This window comes from Plectropomus leopardus, chromosome 22 (genome assembly GCF_026936395.1).
Source record: "Plectropomus leopardus strain MGB_pleo_1.0 chromosome 22, ASM2693639v1, whole genome shotgun sequence".
Lineage (NCBI taxonomy): Eukaryota > Metazoa > Chordata > Actinopteri > Perciformes > Serranidae > Plectropomus > Plectropomus leopardus.
In genome coordinates, this window is record NC_142197.1 from 18,841,403 (window position 1) to 18,858,463 (window position 17,061).

The 17,061-nt window shown below is 40.0% G+C and overlaps 1 protein-coding gene across 2 annotated transcripts; it reads left to right on the plus strand.

The window, feature by feature from the left end:
* Positions 1-68: 68 nt before the first annotated feature.
* LOC121961560 (dynamin-1-like protein) lies at positions 69-17,060 on the plus strand. 2 transcript variants are annotated; one of them, XM_042511601.2, is made up of 19 exons: positions 69-305; positions 805-946; positions 1,512-1,558; positions 2,536-2,607; positions 4,147-4,233; positions 4,634-4,796; positions 6,843-6,963; positions 7,333-7,464; positions 9,016-9,222; positions 9,440-9,560; positions 9,681-9,836; positions 9,917-10,006; positions 10,997-11,089; positions 12,226-12,279; positions 12,600-12,680; positions 13,997-14,128; positions 14,226-14,335; positions 15,848-16,007; positions 16,136-17,060. In XM_042511601.2, the coding sequence occupies exons 1-19, from the start codon at positions 204-206 to the stop codon at positions 16,190-16,192; spliced, it is 2,127 nt and encodes a 708-aa protein (XP_042367535.1). In that variant the 5' UTR covers positions 69-203; the 3' UTR covers positions 16,193-17,060. The 2 variants fall into 2 exon arrangements, with proteins under 2 accessions (XP_042367535.1, XP_042367536.1); XM_042511602.2 differs by lacking the exon at positions 12,600-12,680 and having other exon boundaries at positions 72-305.
* The last annotated feature ends 1 nt before the right edge of the window (position 17,061 follows it).

Sequence of the window (17,061 nt, forward strand, 5' to 3'; positions counted from 1 at the left end):
TTCAGCGCACGAGCACTGTAGTCTTTTCCTTCGCTTGAGCCGTAGCTGTTCCCCATTGGAGAACTACAACTCCCAGCACAACCCAAAATCTAATGTCCCTCCAGTGGGTGTTGTTGCAATGGTGGTGTCGGTGGGACATTGAATGACTTTGGCTCCATCACGAAATTAGCTAGGTTTATTAATTTAATTCGTAAACCGCGAGCATGGAGGCTCTTATTCCCGTAATAAACAAACTCCAGGATGTCTTCAACACAGTGGGAGCGGATATCATTCAGCTGCCGCAGATAGCAGTAGTGGGGACTCAGGTAAAATGCCCTGTGTGCATTTTTTGATATAGCGGCTGTCATGCTAGCTAGGTAACAGTGCTTTACCGCAAAACACGTCCAGTTAAAGATAACATTACAAGATGAAATGTCGCAATATGTAGAGCAACAGTAAATATTCACATACTAAAATGAACTGAGGCTAGACGCCATTGTAGATACACGCAGCTCTGCTGAAAAACCTGCTGCACATTGAGCTGGAGTGCTGCATATTTCAATTGCAAGGTCTGCATTGGCTGTGGCAGCGAAATCTATTTTCATCACCTTCAATCAGTGCTATTTTAGGAGCCTCATCCACACACTAACATCTGTTAGCCAAAACGAGGTCATTGCTTGAGGAAAAGACAGGTGCAATTAGCTGTGTTGGCTGTAGCCTTGTTGCAGCATGATGTGATATCAGGGCAATGATGGACCTTGTGTGTCAGATCAGAAAGTCATCCCTCATCTAACTTGTGTCTCCGTCTGTGATTTGTGACTCCAGAGCAGTGGCAAGAGCTCAGTGCTGGAGGCCCTGGTAGGCCGGGACCTGCTGCCTCGTGGGACTGGTATTGTAACCAGGCGACCTCTCATCCTCCAGCTGGTCCATGTAGATCCTGGAGATGCAAGGAAAAATGATGACGGTGGTAAGCACCAAAAATCCCTCTAATTCAGGAGTGTTTCTGACCAATGACCTTCTTAATTAGCCCACTGCATGATTACAGATTTACTTTAATCATTTGTATATTGTGTATTGTGTTCTTGCAAATAAACCAATATAATTTTCCTTTTTTTTGTAGCACATGCTTACATTGTTTTTGTTCAGTGTGACAAAAGTCATAGTTTGCTGAGGCTTAGTTAACCAGCACCAGTTTTAAAAGTTCTGTCTCTGTCACTGTGTTTCTAATCGCTTGCAGATGCCAGGGAGTGAAAAGGCAATTGTGCCTTTACAAAGCTGCATTGTTCAGGTGTCTCCACTTTCAATAACCTGGATTAGTGGTTTAGTTTTGCTCCCTCCTCCTCAAAGCCACACCAGTAATTCCAGCTGCCTTATTCACCCAACCAGTAACTGTTGCAGGCGTCGATGCTCGTGTTACCTGTGTTTGCTTAGTCTTAGTAGTTGAGGTTGTAATAGTTAATACTGGTGGTTTCCTCCTGTTTGAGAATGCGATGTTATACCTGTTACCCATACTGTTTTACTGTGTTTCTCAGGCAGAGAAGGCGAGGAGTGGGGCAAGTTTCTGCACACAAAAAATCAGGTATGCATTTTATGACACAAAATGTTAAATTAATTCGAGATGCAAATTTACTTTATTAATCCAGAGGGAAATTTGTCTTCGACATAAAATACACACGCAGGGCAAAAACAGACATCAAGTGCATTGAGCAGACAAGTGCAGACATCAAGTGCATTTAAATTCACTGCCCCTTATTTTACACCATCCTTATGCCCTGAGTCTAGAGGATTCACTGATAGTGGAATGAAAGAGTTTTTTTTATACCTATTCAGATATCTCCTCCTGTATTCAAAAAGGACCCTATAATGTCTCCGTTATGGGAGCAGTTTGTATGCTGAACGCAGGATGTGAGCTGGGTCTGCAATGATTTTCCTAACCTTTTTAACTATAGTCTTTTCTTTTTCATGGCTGTGTGGACCAGTTCCTTTATTTTTGATTTTAAAATATCTGTTAAATTATCAAACTGAGCTGAAATACCACAATGTAATATACTCTGTTCAGGGTTGGAAATTAGCACCGGCCACCAGCCAGATGCTGGTACAATATGCAAGGCTGCTAAATTTGCTTCACTCACCAGACACAAAAACAATGGTAATCTATTAAGTGGCTGGTAGATTTTGGAATCCACCAGCCACAGTGGCAGATGACGAAAAAAGTTAATTTCCAACCCTGCTTTATCACAGCATGAAAACAAAACATCATTACTTTCTGTCCAACCCCAAACACCCTGAGTCTGCGCAAAAAAAATAAAATTGCTGTTGGATCCAAGTGCAAACAGACGTCACATGGACGTTCCAGGCCAGATTACAGTCAACATGTACACTCAAGTATTTGTAAGAATGAACCTGGATAACGCAATCATGACGGATCAATACCGAAACGATTCCCTAGATGTCCTGGTTCAAAAGTAACATATTCTGTTTTCTTCGTGTTTAAAATGAGGATGATTAATACACTTGACCCTTGCTTTTTTATGTTTAATTTTTTTCTTTTTGCAGATCTTCACAGATTTTGAAGAAATCAGGCAAGAAATTGAAAATGAAACAGAGCGCGTTTCTGGAAATAATAAGGTGAGACACAGATAGAAAATTAAGAATTTTATATCTTTTCTGTTAAATGAGGAACTCGAAATATCTGGGACTCATCCACTTTTCTTGGTGTTTGTTGTATGATTTTATTATCTTGTTAACCCTAAGGCACTGTTTGTCTAATTCTTTTTTTTTTTTTAAATCTAACAATATATTGGCATCATGACAAAAACCTGCCACTGAAAGGGGTTTATAGCCTAATTTTGAAAAGCGCATTTTGTGTGCAGAGCGGTATGAGTGTGAGTATTTGACACAGCAGAAGAAAATAATTATGAATAAAAATAAATATTGATGTAATCATTGACCTAGCCTGTGACAAAAACCTGGCATTTAAAGTTTTAAAATTCTGAAAAAAAATTAATATTTGATATTTATAAATTGGACAGATGTTGGTTAAAAAATGAACTAACTGAAAGCAGAAAATAATATTGATATATTATGTTTTTTATAGCTTGATTTTGAAAAGCGCATTTTGTGCGCAGGGTGATATGAGTGTGTATAATATTAAAGCGGGTTAAACGCTACATATATAAATAAACAGCAAAACTTTTAGGAGAAACTCATTACTAACTCCTGTCGCAGCAAGTGACGAGAAGTTTAAACATGAGAAATGTGTTCCTTCTTTCTTTTGCCAGTTAGAAAAATAGGTGCACATTCAGGGCTAGCTGCAGGCGAACCAAGGATTAGTGACTAACACATAGTATGTACAGAGAATTAAAATAATCCAGACGCATTGAGATGAAAGCCTACATAACTGTCTTTTTTTTTCTTTCCCAAATCTGAATGTGAGTTAAGACTTGATTGTGGATATAGCCCCGAGCTGGCGAAGCTTATACAGTATGTTTATCAAAGTTGAGACCAGAGTGGAAAATCGCACCAACATTTTTTGGCTTGTAGCTTTGGGCTGCTGGGGCCCACAGGGTTTGGAGATGCTTCTAGAAAGCTGAAAGGAGGGCAAGCAGTGGGAAGACTTTTCTGTCTCATTTAGTTGTGTAAAACTTGAGATTATTTACTTTTCTGTGGTTCTCTGGTTAGCACAACAGAGACCTCATTGAAAGTGTCAGCGTCAGAAGCATCCGTGTTTTCACAGACACGGATGTAAAATGTAAGTGCAACTTGACTGACGCACAGAGGCATTCATTTGGTCGTATATCTAGTTTTCTTTACGTTGTGCATACATTTTTTTGTTTTCATTCAGATGTTTAGAAGATTCTAGGAACAGCCATCAGTCTTACACAATCTGGGTTTTCAAACGCTGCTGGATATGTATTTTTTAAGGGATGCTGAGCTCTGTGGCTCAAATTCATGAGAAGCACACACAGGCTATTGCGGTGCAGATGCCGAACAAAAAACAGCACCATTAGAGTTGAAATAATACTTCATATGTTATCATCAGAATTGACAGCCAGAGTAAAAAGATCACGCTCTGCCCCAAAAAGGCATTTTTTAGACGTATTTTTAACATGTTCTGTGAAACAGAGCTGAGCTGTTTAATACGTCACATCTGTTGTCCCCCTGCAGGGAATCAGCGATGATCCCATTCATCTGAAGATTTTTTCTCCTCACGTTGTCAACCTCACGCTGGTGGATCTGCCTGGAATCACGAAGGTAATTTATGCTATACTTTCCTACTGCTAAAGACAAGGCTGTGATCATTCGTACCTCTGGGGAAATTTCTTATACAACACTTCCCAGTTTTAAAAGATACAAATGTTGAGTGAAAAAAGAAGATATGTGTGGTCACTGCTGGTTTTAATTCCCCCGTGTGGACGATGCTTTTGGTGTATTTGATATTCGGAGACTGCAGGGATTTCGATCCTCGTTCTTGATGCTGCTAAACCACGTGCTGTCAAAGCCCAAGAGTACGCAGGCTTTGATATGGGCCTCATTAGTTCCTCGCCTCTGGTTGAACATGTGTTAATTTGAGAAATCCCCTTGTTGCAGTTTCAAATGAATCCAACTCAGATGTCCTTTGTCTTTTTCTTGTAATTGGTGTTGTCCCCTCCAGGTGCCCGTGGGTGATCAGCCTAAGGACATCGAGGTTCAGATAAAAGATCTTATCCTGAAGCACATCTCTAACCCCAACTGCATCATCCTGGCTGTCACTGCGGCTAACACAGACATGGCCACATCGGAGGCCCTCAAGGTGGCCCGGGAGGTCGACCCCGACGGTAAGAAAAGCTAAAATGACTTGATATGGATGAGTCAGTGCTGAAAGAAGTGTTAGGAGCACATTTTTCACAGTTAAACAGAGGTTTTATATCCAGACTGTATGAGGGCTTCATGGCAAAAAAAAAATCTCATTCTACAGAGTATGTAGAAAAGGAATAGGGGAAACAAACTTTGAGATTTTGAAAGGAAATGCACCAACTTGCATCGAGAGAATTTAGAAGTAGGTGTTTAATTCGGTTTTTTAAAAAATCAACTCAAAGCAGAAAACAAACTTTACCAGGAGAGGATTCAAAGTGCAGGAGACGGTGTGAGAGCCAGTCACTGCTATACATTTTTTGGGAAATCCAGTTAACCTGTTTACTGCTGGATGGTTCTAAACTGGGGATTTTTGAACATTATACATCTTTCCCAGTCTTCCCTGTCCCAGTTGTGTTAAAATGTCTTGCAGGCATCAAATTTAGAAAGTTTGTCAGTATGAACACCAAATAGCTTGGACTGTATAGATGAGACTGTACTGGTCCCTCACCGGGGAAATTCACTTGTTACAGCGACTTACAGATAGAACAAGGGTAGAATCAAAATAAGCATGGCAACAAGAAAAAAAATGCAATACACAAAGAATGAGCAAGAGTTCACAGCAAGAGTTAAGACTGCATACACTTCTTTTCTTGTATTTTCTTGAGAAAAAAAAATTGAATGCCATTTCTATTCTGTATATTCCATTTCTGACCCTGAAAACTAAAATAACTTGTTTTTTATTTTTGGATTTTGAAATAAAAAATCAAAGTAGTGTATGTTTATTTTTTCCATTTCTATTCCTGAAAGGAAAATTCAAAGACCAAAAAGTACACTGACCTACAACGAATATACATAGAACAGTTAGTTCCCACCGAGTAATTATATTTATTATATTTGCCACGGACTTTTCACTCTGCATGTATCCCTCCAACTGCTCTCAAATGCCATTAATTTCCATTGTGGGTCTGCCTGACAAACTTTTCACCGCAAAAAGGGAAAATATTTCCTTAAATAACATTTTAGTTTAATAATGAATGGTCGTCAGAAAAACTACAGACTTCCAAGTATGTTCATTTCACGTGAGAAGACATCACAACGTGCTGACTGATAAATCTGTTAACTCACTGGCATCATATGTCTGCCACCAAAGTGACCGTCAACAGTATTTTAATTCACCAGGCGCAAAATAAATGAAAAAATACAGCTAAATGTACATGATGCAAAGTCGCTTGTCTGTGGTAACATTAGATCTTAAAGAAGCTAGTCCAGTATCGGTCCAGGAGCCTCATAAATGATTAAAACTAACAAAGTAGAATCTCTTGTTGCTTATTATTGTTAATGAATAAATAGCTCTTGTAGAACTTACTTTTCATCTCTTTTTAGAATTTATGATTATTGAAATTACATAGTGTATATATTATTATTTTTTTTATTACTTTTTCTTAAAGGAAAATGAGATAAGATAGGAAGGGTTTCAACACATGGTGCACATTTGTTGCAGACTTTAATGCACTCTGTAACTGCAAGGCTATTTCTTAATGGTCGGTGAAATGTTCTCAACTATCATCTAAAAACAAGACTTGTCAAAAAACAAACAAACAAACAATACCCCTGAAAGGAAGACATTCACCAAAACCATTATTAGATAATCCTTTATTAGTCCCACAATGGGGACATTCACATTGTTACCATCAGCAAGGCGTGTATAAGATAAACAAGCAAAACAACAATATAAATAGTAAAAAAAAAAAAGGTGCAAACTTAACAGCTGACACATTTTTGCATCAGTTGCACATGGAAGATAATTGCACATGTGAAAATTTCACTTTTGGCAAAAGTCCAGTTGGTGTGCGTGGTCTACTGGGAGCAGTGCTGGTTGTACAGTCTGAGTACAAATATCACAACCTCATTTCTTTTAATATAAATCAACCTTGTACTGGACACCGTTTCACTGTTATTGTTACAGAAACAATTAATGATGACTGATATTACTAATAACAGTTTTGTGAATGAATGTGACTCATCAGGCAGGAGGACGCTGGCTGTGGTGACCAAACTGGACCTGATGGACGCCGGCACTGACGCTATGGACGTACTGATGGGCAGAGTCATTCCTGTCAAACTGGGCCTCATAGGAGTAGTCAACAGGTCTGGAAAACTGTATTTACTATACTGAGAATACTATTAAAAAATCCATCACTCATAATAGAGATAAATGTACTTTAATGAATATTTAATGCCTGCATATCAATATATGTAGTTTATGATTGAAGTGATAAAGGAATACAATGTGAAATGCTTTTAAATGATTAAATATGAAAAATAAGGTCTGCTGTAAATCCATTACATCAGTAACTATCTTGTGTTTATTAACAGTTTCATAATATATATTACATTAGGCAGCATAAGATATATGTCATTAGATTTGAGTTTGTCTTCCGTAAAATCGTATTTATTTTTAATACCCTTTGTTGCCCAGGACTAATTGTTGGTGTATTATTATACTTAAACATTTAGGAGCCAGCTGGATATCAACAATAAGAAGTTCGTGGCTGATGCCATTCGAGACGAACACGCATTCCTTCAGAAGAAATATCCGTCTCTCGCCAACAGAAACGGAACCAAATACCTGGCCAGAACCTTGAACAGGTACTAAGTGTTTTTATTGATATTACCTTAAAACATTTGTACAAGGCTAAAGAATAAGATGCAACACAGATGGTTTGGACGAAATTTTACCAGGACACATTAAAGGAACAGTAAGGATGTTTTTTTGAAGTTGGGTTGTATGGGGACCTACCTGCCGTCCTTACCACCACGTTCTCTTCAAAGCCACCAGACTCCTTTGACAAAAACATTAATTTTATTTTGCAGAACATGAGAGCTGCTGGCCCAAACTAAAAGATTATTTAAAACCTAACAGATATTTTACTTTTTTTGGTTTGTTTTATTTTTCTGTTTGTTTGTAAAGCACTTTGTGCCACGTTGACTTTGTAAAGTGCTATACAAATTAAGTTTGATTGAATGTGAGAGACACATAATGACGTGATGATAAATTTAACAGATGTGTTAGTAAAACAGCAAAACACCCTCAGAAAAATTCTATTTACAAACCACCAGAGTCCCAACTCTCAAATGTGTGACCCATGCAAATCTCTGGCGTTTGATTGTGACTTCAGAGTGACAGGCAGAAGTTTCTGCACTAGTTTTTCCAGAAAAATTTACAACGAAAAAATAATTCTGGAATAAGTCATGGATACAGTGTAGACGCGCACTGTACATGTCACAGTGTGAGTAAACTAAATCCCATTTGATATTGAATGGAAACACTGGTAATCCTCTCGGGTCCCTCTCAAAACAGGATATTGAATTGTAAACAATGAACATGTTGAATATATGTGATTTAAAGTCGGTGTTACCAGGATGGTTTTCTGAGTGGTTCAGGGGATGTAAAAAAAAACACCCTTGACGTACCTCACACCACAGGAAAATTCTGTCAAAATGATCTTAAGAAGCATCAAAAAAATACTGGGCTTTGCTGATGACTGTGGGGAGGACTCTGGCCCTACTTGAGTCTCGTGTAGTGTGTACCTGGCATTATTTTGTTTGTGATAGTGCGTGACTTTGGTGAGTCCAAACTAAGTCTTTAAAATACCAAAGTCACACAATAACACAGACAAAACGATGAAGGCAGCAGTAGACCAACAGTTCATGTGCTCTGCAACTTAAAATTCCTGTTTTTGTTTACGGAGTCTTTGCTGTGAAGAAAGCGATGTGACAGCTTCAGTTTTCCGTTGCAGATTGCTGACTGATGGCAAGAGTAGGCTGTGAAAATATTCAAATATAGCATATACTTAAACTGATAATGATTTTTGTTAAGGTGGCAAATATACGTATTGCTGCGGCCCAATCCACAGCAGCACATTGCTTAGCTTCCATGTCTCCAAACTGGGGGCGTTCCAACTGTAGCTAATACACTGACTTTGAATAAGTACCTAATACAACGCCACTTCAAAAAATGACAGAGTATCCCCTAAAGTTATATCAGCGTCAGTATTTTGAAAGTCAGAGGCTCTGTAATGAATACCAGTCATCAGAGAAATTGACTTTCATTTCGACAATAGATGTAGAGCTTGACAAACCACAGCTCGGAATATAATTTGACATATCTGCACAAAAGCTGAACCCTGTTAATGTCAGGTTACTGATGCATCACATCCGAGACTGCCTCCCTGAGCTGAAGACACGGATCAACGTCCTGGCAGCCCAGTACCAGTCCCTGCTCAGCAGCTACGGCGAACCCGTGGAAGACCAAAGTGCCACCTTGCTCCAGCTCATCACAAAGTTCGCCACAGAGTACTGCAACACCATAGAGGGCACGGCCAAATACATCGAGACGGCAGAACTGTGAGTACAGGTGCCTCTCCTTTATTCAGCCACAGGGTGATGCTGTTGATCCAGCGCAGTAAAAAAAAATGTGCAAAACAACTGCATTGGTTTCATCATTTAATATGATACAACTTGTGAGTTGAGGCACGCACCGCCTCTGTGAAGGAAGAGCTGACAGGAGAGGAGGCCACGGGGTTCACATCACAGCTAATATCCCCACGCTGCTGTTTTTCAGGTGCGGTGGAGCCAGAATTTGTTACATATTCCACGAGACTTTTGGCAGAACGTTGGAGTCTGTGGATCCTCTGGGAGGACTCAGCACCATAGACATCCTCACAGCCATAAGGAACGCCACAGTGAGTGCTGCTGCATTATCCCGTTAATGTCACATCATTAGGGCCGCTGAAGTTTCTCCTCGCAAAAGTTGTTCTGGGTAATAATGACCAACCTGCAGCTATCTCGTCCTCCTATGGCAGGGCCCGCGTCCGTCCCTGTTTGTGCCTGAGGTTTCCTTCGAGCTGTTGGTGAAGAAGCAGGTGAAACGCCTGGAGGAGCCTAGTTTGCGCTGCGTGGAGCTGGTCCACGAGGAGATGCAGAGGATCATCCAGCACTGCAGCAACTACAGCACACAGGTAATCTGCTCACTGCTTCACAGGTATTGATCTTTTCCTCACACACAGGCATTCATATTCATAATGCTTTTTTCCTGCAGGAGCTGCAGAGATTCCCGAAGCTCCATGAGGCCATTGTGGAAGTCGTCACCTCCCTCCTGAGGAAGAGGCTGCCCATCACCAATGAGATGGTCACATCACATTAATCTCTTTTTGTGCTGGTGCTTTTGTCAGCTGCGGTCATTATCAGTTAGGTTACGGTGTTAAAGGAGGCTGAATCTGAACCAGGGGTGTACCAGACGAAGCATTTACATAATCAAAGCTTTGCCTTTATCATAATATGAATATAATCATTATAGGATTGCCGAATCATGTTTTTGTTTTTTTTCTTTGTTTGCAATAATAGCTTCCTTTTTTTCCCACACCAGACAAAGGAGCTAAAACACCCAAACAATTCGCCTTCTTGATTCTTCTTGGTGTGCAAAAAAATTATATTGCTATTATTTTTTTTTACAGATATTGTGAATGTGATATAAGTTGCGATTTTAGTGAAACAAGCATCTGGAACATGATTTGTAGGTTGTAGCGCCTCTGTAGCATCACAATGCTTCTTTTATATTGGTATGTTGTGACACGTTTTACTTTTATAAAAAAAAAACAAAACTGCAGCTCCTGACATTTGGATATTGCACTGTTGCCACATTTAAATAATATGTTGATTATTTGTGCAGCTCTAATAAGAACCTTTCTTATTATAGGATGTCTTAAATCAGTGCTATTTGTTGTGTGCAGGCGCAGTAGAGGCGCTGTGCACAGCACTGAAAAGGAGTGGAAGAGATTGATAGAAAAAACACGTCACTTAGTTTTGGTGGTTGTAAACAGAACATTCGACTTTCTCAGAGAGAAACAGACAGAAAGCTGCAAGCTGCAAACAGTTTCTACACGCCTCCCCTGCTGATTTTGACAGAGAACTTTTCTCAAAATATTTAGTTCTCTGATAGCAACATTTTCTTAAGTGTTGTGATTAATAAAAGGTCAACCAAAATAGGCCATACTTTGTTTCATAACCACATTTTCCTGCTGCTGCAACAGTGTGACGGTGAGACTGGCAGTTGAATCAGGCGCCTAAGATTGAGTGGTACTTCCTTGATAACTGAAGTCGTCCTCTCTTCTTGTCTCAGGTGCACAACTTGGTTGCAATAGAGCTGGCCTACATCAACACCAAACATCCGGACTTCGCAGATGCCTGCGGGGTCATGAATAACAACATAGAGGTCTGTAACTGTTCCAAAATATGATAGAATACATACATTCCTGCGGCAGAATAAATGGACAAGCATTGCTTATTTGTAGGCCAGAGATTGTTTGTCAGTATTTTTCTATGTATGAATGTATGGAGGCAAAAATAAGCTGTAGAATTTTGAACTTTTTTTTTATCAGCAAATGAATACCGCATGGATTGTGAACTACTCATTGTAAATTAAACATAACTGACACTGTAGTTATGAAATATTTAGCTTTCTGTTAAATCTGTTAAAGTTTCTCCCCTTTGCACAAGTTTTACAATTTAGAAAAAAATGTTTTAGGCTTTTTTGCAGTTAATATAAATAGGAAATTAAAGTGTCCAATGTAAAAAAAAAAATAAAAAAAAAAATCTGAAATTCAGTCATTTTCAGATCAAAAAGTTTAAGTCAACAAAATGAAATAAATAATGTAAACATGAACATTATCAAAGGTTATCAAAGATACTTTTTTTCTTTTTTATTTGAAGCCGATGACACTAAAATCATGTGACTGACAGAATGTTACCTGATAGGACAGTTTTGTTTTGATGAGTTGATTTTCTTTTGTAGCCTTATTGTTCAAATTTGAATTTACCCATTTATATTCTGGTGTTTGGGTATTACTTATTCTGTTTGAGCAACCACTTTTATTTATTTATTTATTTATTTATTTGACCTGACTTGAATTTTTGAATCAGAAATGTACCACTTGAATTTAAGCAACCTAAATATCATTTTCTAAAAAGGGAATTTAAACAACATAAATTCAACTAGAAAAATACTTCAGCGCTATAAATGATTCAGTAGTGATTCAAGTGGAAAGAAAATGAAAGTATGGCATTTTTTTGCTTCCCAAAGAATTTCAGAAACTTTACTTTGAGTAGTTTCATTTTTATGTAAGTAATCATTAGTCTGTTAAAAAATGCTGGTGGGATTTGTATATATCACACGCAGAAAATAATGTGTGTATAATGAGCAGAATGAAATATTTCCTTAAGAAGTAGGATAACTTCTTTCATTATGTGTTTTTTACTTAATAATCTTTCATACTTTCCGAGGATGTGTTGAAGATTTTGTCCTCGTAACAAAACCATCGGTCGTATAAACGTGTTTTCGTGTATTTGTAGGAGCAGAGGAGAAACAGGATGAGAGAGCTGCCCGCTGCAGTGCCCCGGGATAAGGTAAAAAAAAAACAACCTACTTTAAAATATAGCAGCTGATCTGTTGTAATATTTGGTTGCCGTCTGCAGTGTCCTGAGTATAAAGGCGACTTGTGCTGTGTTAATCACTCATAGCACTACAGGATGAGGATCTGTGAACCGAATGCCTCGGATAGTTTCCATCGAGGAATTTTATCCCACATCTCCCCTCAGAAAGTCTCCTCTCCTCCCCTCAAATGACTTTCAGCTGCCAAACTCTTTCCCCCGATCTTTCCACATTTCTTCTTAGTGCTTTTCTCTCTCTCTCTCTCTCCCCATTCCTGCTCTCATATTCCTGCTAGTCTGTTGGCAAAGGTCCGGCTGGCCCAACTGGGGTTTCTGGCGAGCCCTCTGCGTCTGGAGCAGACATGGACGGTGCCAAGGTGGGCACGTACGCAGCTCGCTGGCTGTGTGCGGCGCTGGCTGTGGGGCATGGATGGATGGATGGATGGATGGATGGATGGATGGATGGATGAGCATGGGCTGCTGGCATGCACTCTGATCTTTGTCTGCTGATGCCATGCTCTTGTTTTGCTCTCCCTCAGCCTGTGTGCATTAACAACCGTTGTGTTTCCTGCAGAGTCTGTGCCCCCAAAGTTGGTCCACCTGTCTCACAGAAAATGCCTTCCTCTACTCTGTTTCCTTTTCCAACCTTTTCCAACCAGGGCAATGCTTTGGTCGTCCTGCTGTTTGTTCTTCATTTATAGGAATTATTATGTGATTGTGGAAGTTCGGCCACTATGCATCATCTAACCAAGCCTTTTTGGTCTGTCGGTGCTTATTTTACTCTATGTCGGTGGTTGTTTTAGGGATGGCAATTGGTAAATCCACCACTTGAGTCCAGATCCAAAAGGATCTTTCTATTTTTTAGAAAGTTCGATCTCTGTAGTTATCCTTTCTATAAAGTTGTCACACATTAACCATGTCAGTGTACATTGTACATTGATGTTGCAAACATGCCGTAAGTGGTGACATCGCAGCCTGAGTCGCTGCTGCAGTCTGCAGTGGTTTTGCTCAGTACCGGACCAAATTCAAAAAAATGTTGTTTCCATTTGTCACTTAGACTCAAAAACATGGGAAAATAGAGCCCAGTTTGAAAAAAAAACCAATTTACATTTGATCTGCTGCCAATGTGAGGTGGAAATGTGTATTTGTCCAGTACTTCAGTTAACGACCAAATGCCTATACCACTAATGACATTCCCATCAGCCTCAGTTGTACTTAGCGTTTAATGCTAATAAGCAAATGCTAAACATGACAAACTAAGATGGTTGATAGAGTAAACACTGTAGCTGCTTTGCATCAGCGTTTTAGAATATTCACTGTGAGAATGTAAGTGTGCTGATATTAGCATTTAGCTACAAGCACCATTGTGAAGAACAATGCTAAAGGGCCGCTAGCATGGCCGAGGACTGTCAGTCTTGTTTCTTTTTAAGTTTTACTGCATCTGCTGTGATGCTTTAGTTCAATTCACTTCTACTTTCTTTATTTTGAATATTAAGCTTTAAGTTCCTAATAATCTCTGTGTGTACATGCCTGTTTGTACTCTTGCATATGAAGCGGTCAAAGAGTTTTTTGCTGCGTACCCTAACCATCGTCTCCTTGTGAACCCTACTGACAAGAGGAGGTGCTGTTCATCAGGTGGTGGCCTAATGACAGTTTATCTTCATTTATTTGAAAAATGTGCGTGGCTCCTCAGGCCCCAGCTGCAGGGCCACAGGGGGAGCAGGACGGCACAGGAAACTGGAGGGGGATGCTGAAGAAAGGAGAGGAAGCCCCCGGCTCCGGACCCGGCAGCCCCCTGAAAGGAGCCGTCAACCTGCTTGACGTGGTATCTAACAGCATCAGCATGCCCCAGTATGAGGATTACAGTGTGAAGATCACAGCGCTTTTCGCTGATAAAAATACCGTCTCTTTCTCCCCTCAAGCCTGTGCCGGTCGCCAGGAAGCTGTCGTCACGTGAGCAGCGGGACTGTGAGGTCATCGAGCGCCTCATCAAATCGTACTTCCTCATCGTTCGCAAAAACATCCAGGACAGGTAGGCTAGCAAGCTCGTCTTCAAAGGAGAAGTCTGGAGTCTTTTCTATTTATTTATTTTTTGTCAACAAATCCACCAAATACACCAAAACAATGATCTAACAAATATCGTCTTGCAGCTGAAGCCGTTTGCAAAACAGGAAGGCACAAAATGCACAATTAGAGTTGCAATAGCCTGTAAATCTTTGAAACGGAGTTTGTTATACCACATTCGGCTACCAGATGTCCGTAACTTCCACATATGTTCCAGTTAAAGTGACTGATCGCATTGAAAGATTACCAGAAGAAGAAATACGTCGTGATTGCAATTAGCAGTTTGGCTATTCATGATAATTGACTTAATGAGGTCAGCAAAAATTATCAAGGTCTATGCTCATACAGCTCACAGTGTTATGAATTCATTCTATTTAGTATATTAAATATTTTCTTGACGTTTCATTTCCAATGTCAGAATATTATTAAGAATTAGGCGCTCTTTGAAAGGGTGTACTTACATAAAATGGCCTCAAAATAGACAATAATATCGTGATTGCAGTTAATTCTGGGACAATATATTGTCCAACAAAAGCTGTCATGACGGGCCTGTTAGCTGCTTGTTGCGTTGAGAAGCTGCTCTGTGTGTGTTCTGCTGATACTGCGGGGTTTTTTCTTGGGAGAATTGGCTGGTCATTGTTCACGTTTAGGTTTTAGCAGGAGCCTTTCTCACCAACGTGACTGGGCGATTATTGTCATGCTGTTTTCTTGGTTGGCATGGCTTTGTAAACAAAAAAAAATGATGTTTAATTTTGAGTCAATAGCACGTATGCCCTCCTGCTGCCGTAAACACTCGCTAGGGCGCAAAATGTGTTTAAATTTGTGACTGAAAATAGTGAAATGCATTGTTTACTCCTGTCTGAGAAACATTTGCTTCAAAGCACAGTTACCAGCTGTTGTCGGAAATTACCGAGCCTTTTTCAAAGATTAAACTCATGTATTTGGAAGCTGTTAAGATTGTCACCAGGAGCTACAGACAGGATCAAAGTACTGAAAGACAAACAAAGGCATTTTTTTTAGATTGTAATGGGATTTTTTATTTTCAGTAAGCAGAATATAGAATATCGCCAGCTTTATATTAAAATATGTCATCTGTGAAAATCTCAGCTGTTATATCTTGTCAGCCTGATCACAGCCTGACGATAACAAAATACTCTGTACAGTTCCCTTCATAAACCATGGCTGAATGCAGGCTGCAGTATGTGCACTTCAACCCGCTTTAATGTAACCTGTTCATGCCGTACGAGCTAATCTGATCCACTCGTCTGTCCTACCAAAGTGGATTTTTTTTTCGGATTGTTGCCCCCTGGAGCTTAATACAGAAGCATTTATGTAATTTACCTCCGCTCGATGCTTTGTCAGACACGGCCACCTGGTGGGTCAAACTCGAGCCCCTCCATCTGAGGGGCACACAACCACCAGGACGTCTTACCCCTTGTTCTCAGCCATCTGTTCGCTCTGTTACTTCTCTCTCTCGCAGTGTGCCGAAGGCAGTGATGCACTTCCTGGTCAACCATGTGAAGGACAGCCTCCAGAGCGAGCTCGTTGGCCAGCTTTATAAATCCGGCCTCCTCAACGACCTGCTGACTGAATCGGAGGACATGGCCCAGCGACGCAAGGAGGCTGCTGACATGCTACAGGTAACCCCCCCTCCCCTCCACACACACACACACACACACACACACACACACACTTTCTGTCTACTTCTCCATGATGAATGGAGATTTTTTTATAGTTTATTATATTGTTTATTTTGTTTTATGCACAGGCGCTGCAGAAAGCAAGCCAAGTGATCGCTGAGATCAGGGAAACGCATCTTTGGTAAAAACGTCAACAAAGGGAGCTGAACCTGATCCTTCATCGTGTCATCATGCCTCGAGGACTGACGCTCCATGCACTCATCATGTGTGAACATGAAGTTTGGACTTGATATCGTGAAAATGCACTGTTCTGATCCTGCCCAATGTAGGTATCACAATGGCTCACAAGCTACCTGAGAGAAATGTAAGTTACCCGTTTATTTAAAATGCTCAGTGTTCTAGAGTAAAATGCCTCTGATAGCTTATGTAAGATTTTAGGAACTACCGTTGCCACCCACGGCTCCTGCAGGAATTGAGAGTGCAGCCAAAGGCAAAGTACTTTTCATATTTGACAGATTATGGTTAACCGGTGTGGAAATGGACTTTAGTGTGAAGTGGAAATGAAAGTTTTAATGCCATTTTGGCACCTCCACAAAGCAATGTGCTAATATTTTGGCTCTAGGATAAAAAAAATCAAAAACCTCATTCATCTTCTCATCTGCAGCCATTTGATTTAGGAGTTAGCTGTCATGTGTGAGAAACCATGGAACCTCAGAAGTCACAGTGTAACAATACAGCAGGGATTGGGTCACTAAATTTAAACACACAGGTTGATCCTGACCTAAAAATGTTGGTCCTTTTACCTGTGTACATACTCCAGTTAATTTTTTGCACTGTCATCACTACACTGTACTGTACAAAAGCCCATCACCCTGACACTGTATTGCCACCAGAACCTTTATTTATTAATGTTATTTAAATGTGTGAATAACGTTGAGCACTATTAGTATGTTTTATTATGTTTACATATCGCCGCCTACGTGTGAAATTTATCGTGCACCGTGGTTCTGTGTATGGTTCCCCAAAAAATAAATAGAGCTATTTTATTGCCAAT

Excerpts from the sequence above, each read along its gene's own strand:
- LOC121961560 (XM_042511601.2), top strand. The coding sequence starts at position 204 with ATGGAGGCTCTTATTCCCGTAATAAACAAACTCCAGGATGTCTTCAAC. Across the intron at positions 2,608-4,146 it reads GCGTTTCTGGAAATAATAAG|GGAATCAGCGATGATCCCAT; the intron begins GTGAGACACAGA and ends GTCCCCCTGCAG. Across the intron at positions 12,681-13,996 it reads CAGACATGGACGGTGCCAAG|GCCCCAGCTGCAGGGCCACA; the intron begins GTGGGCACGTAC and ends GTGGCTCCTCAG.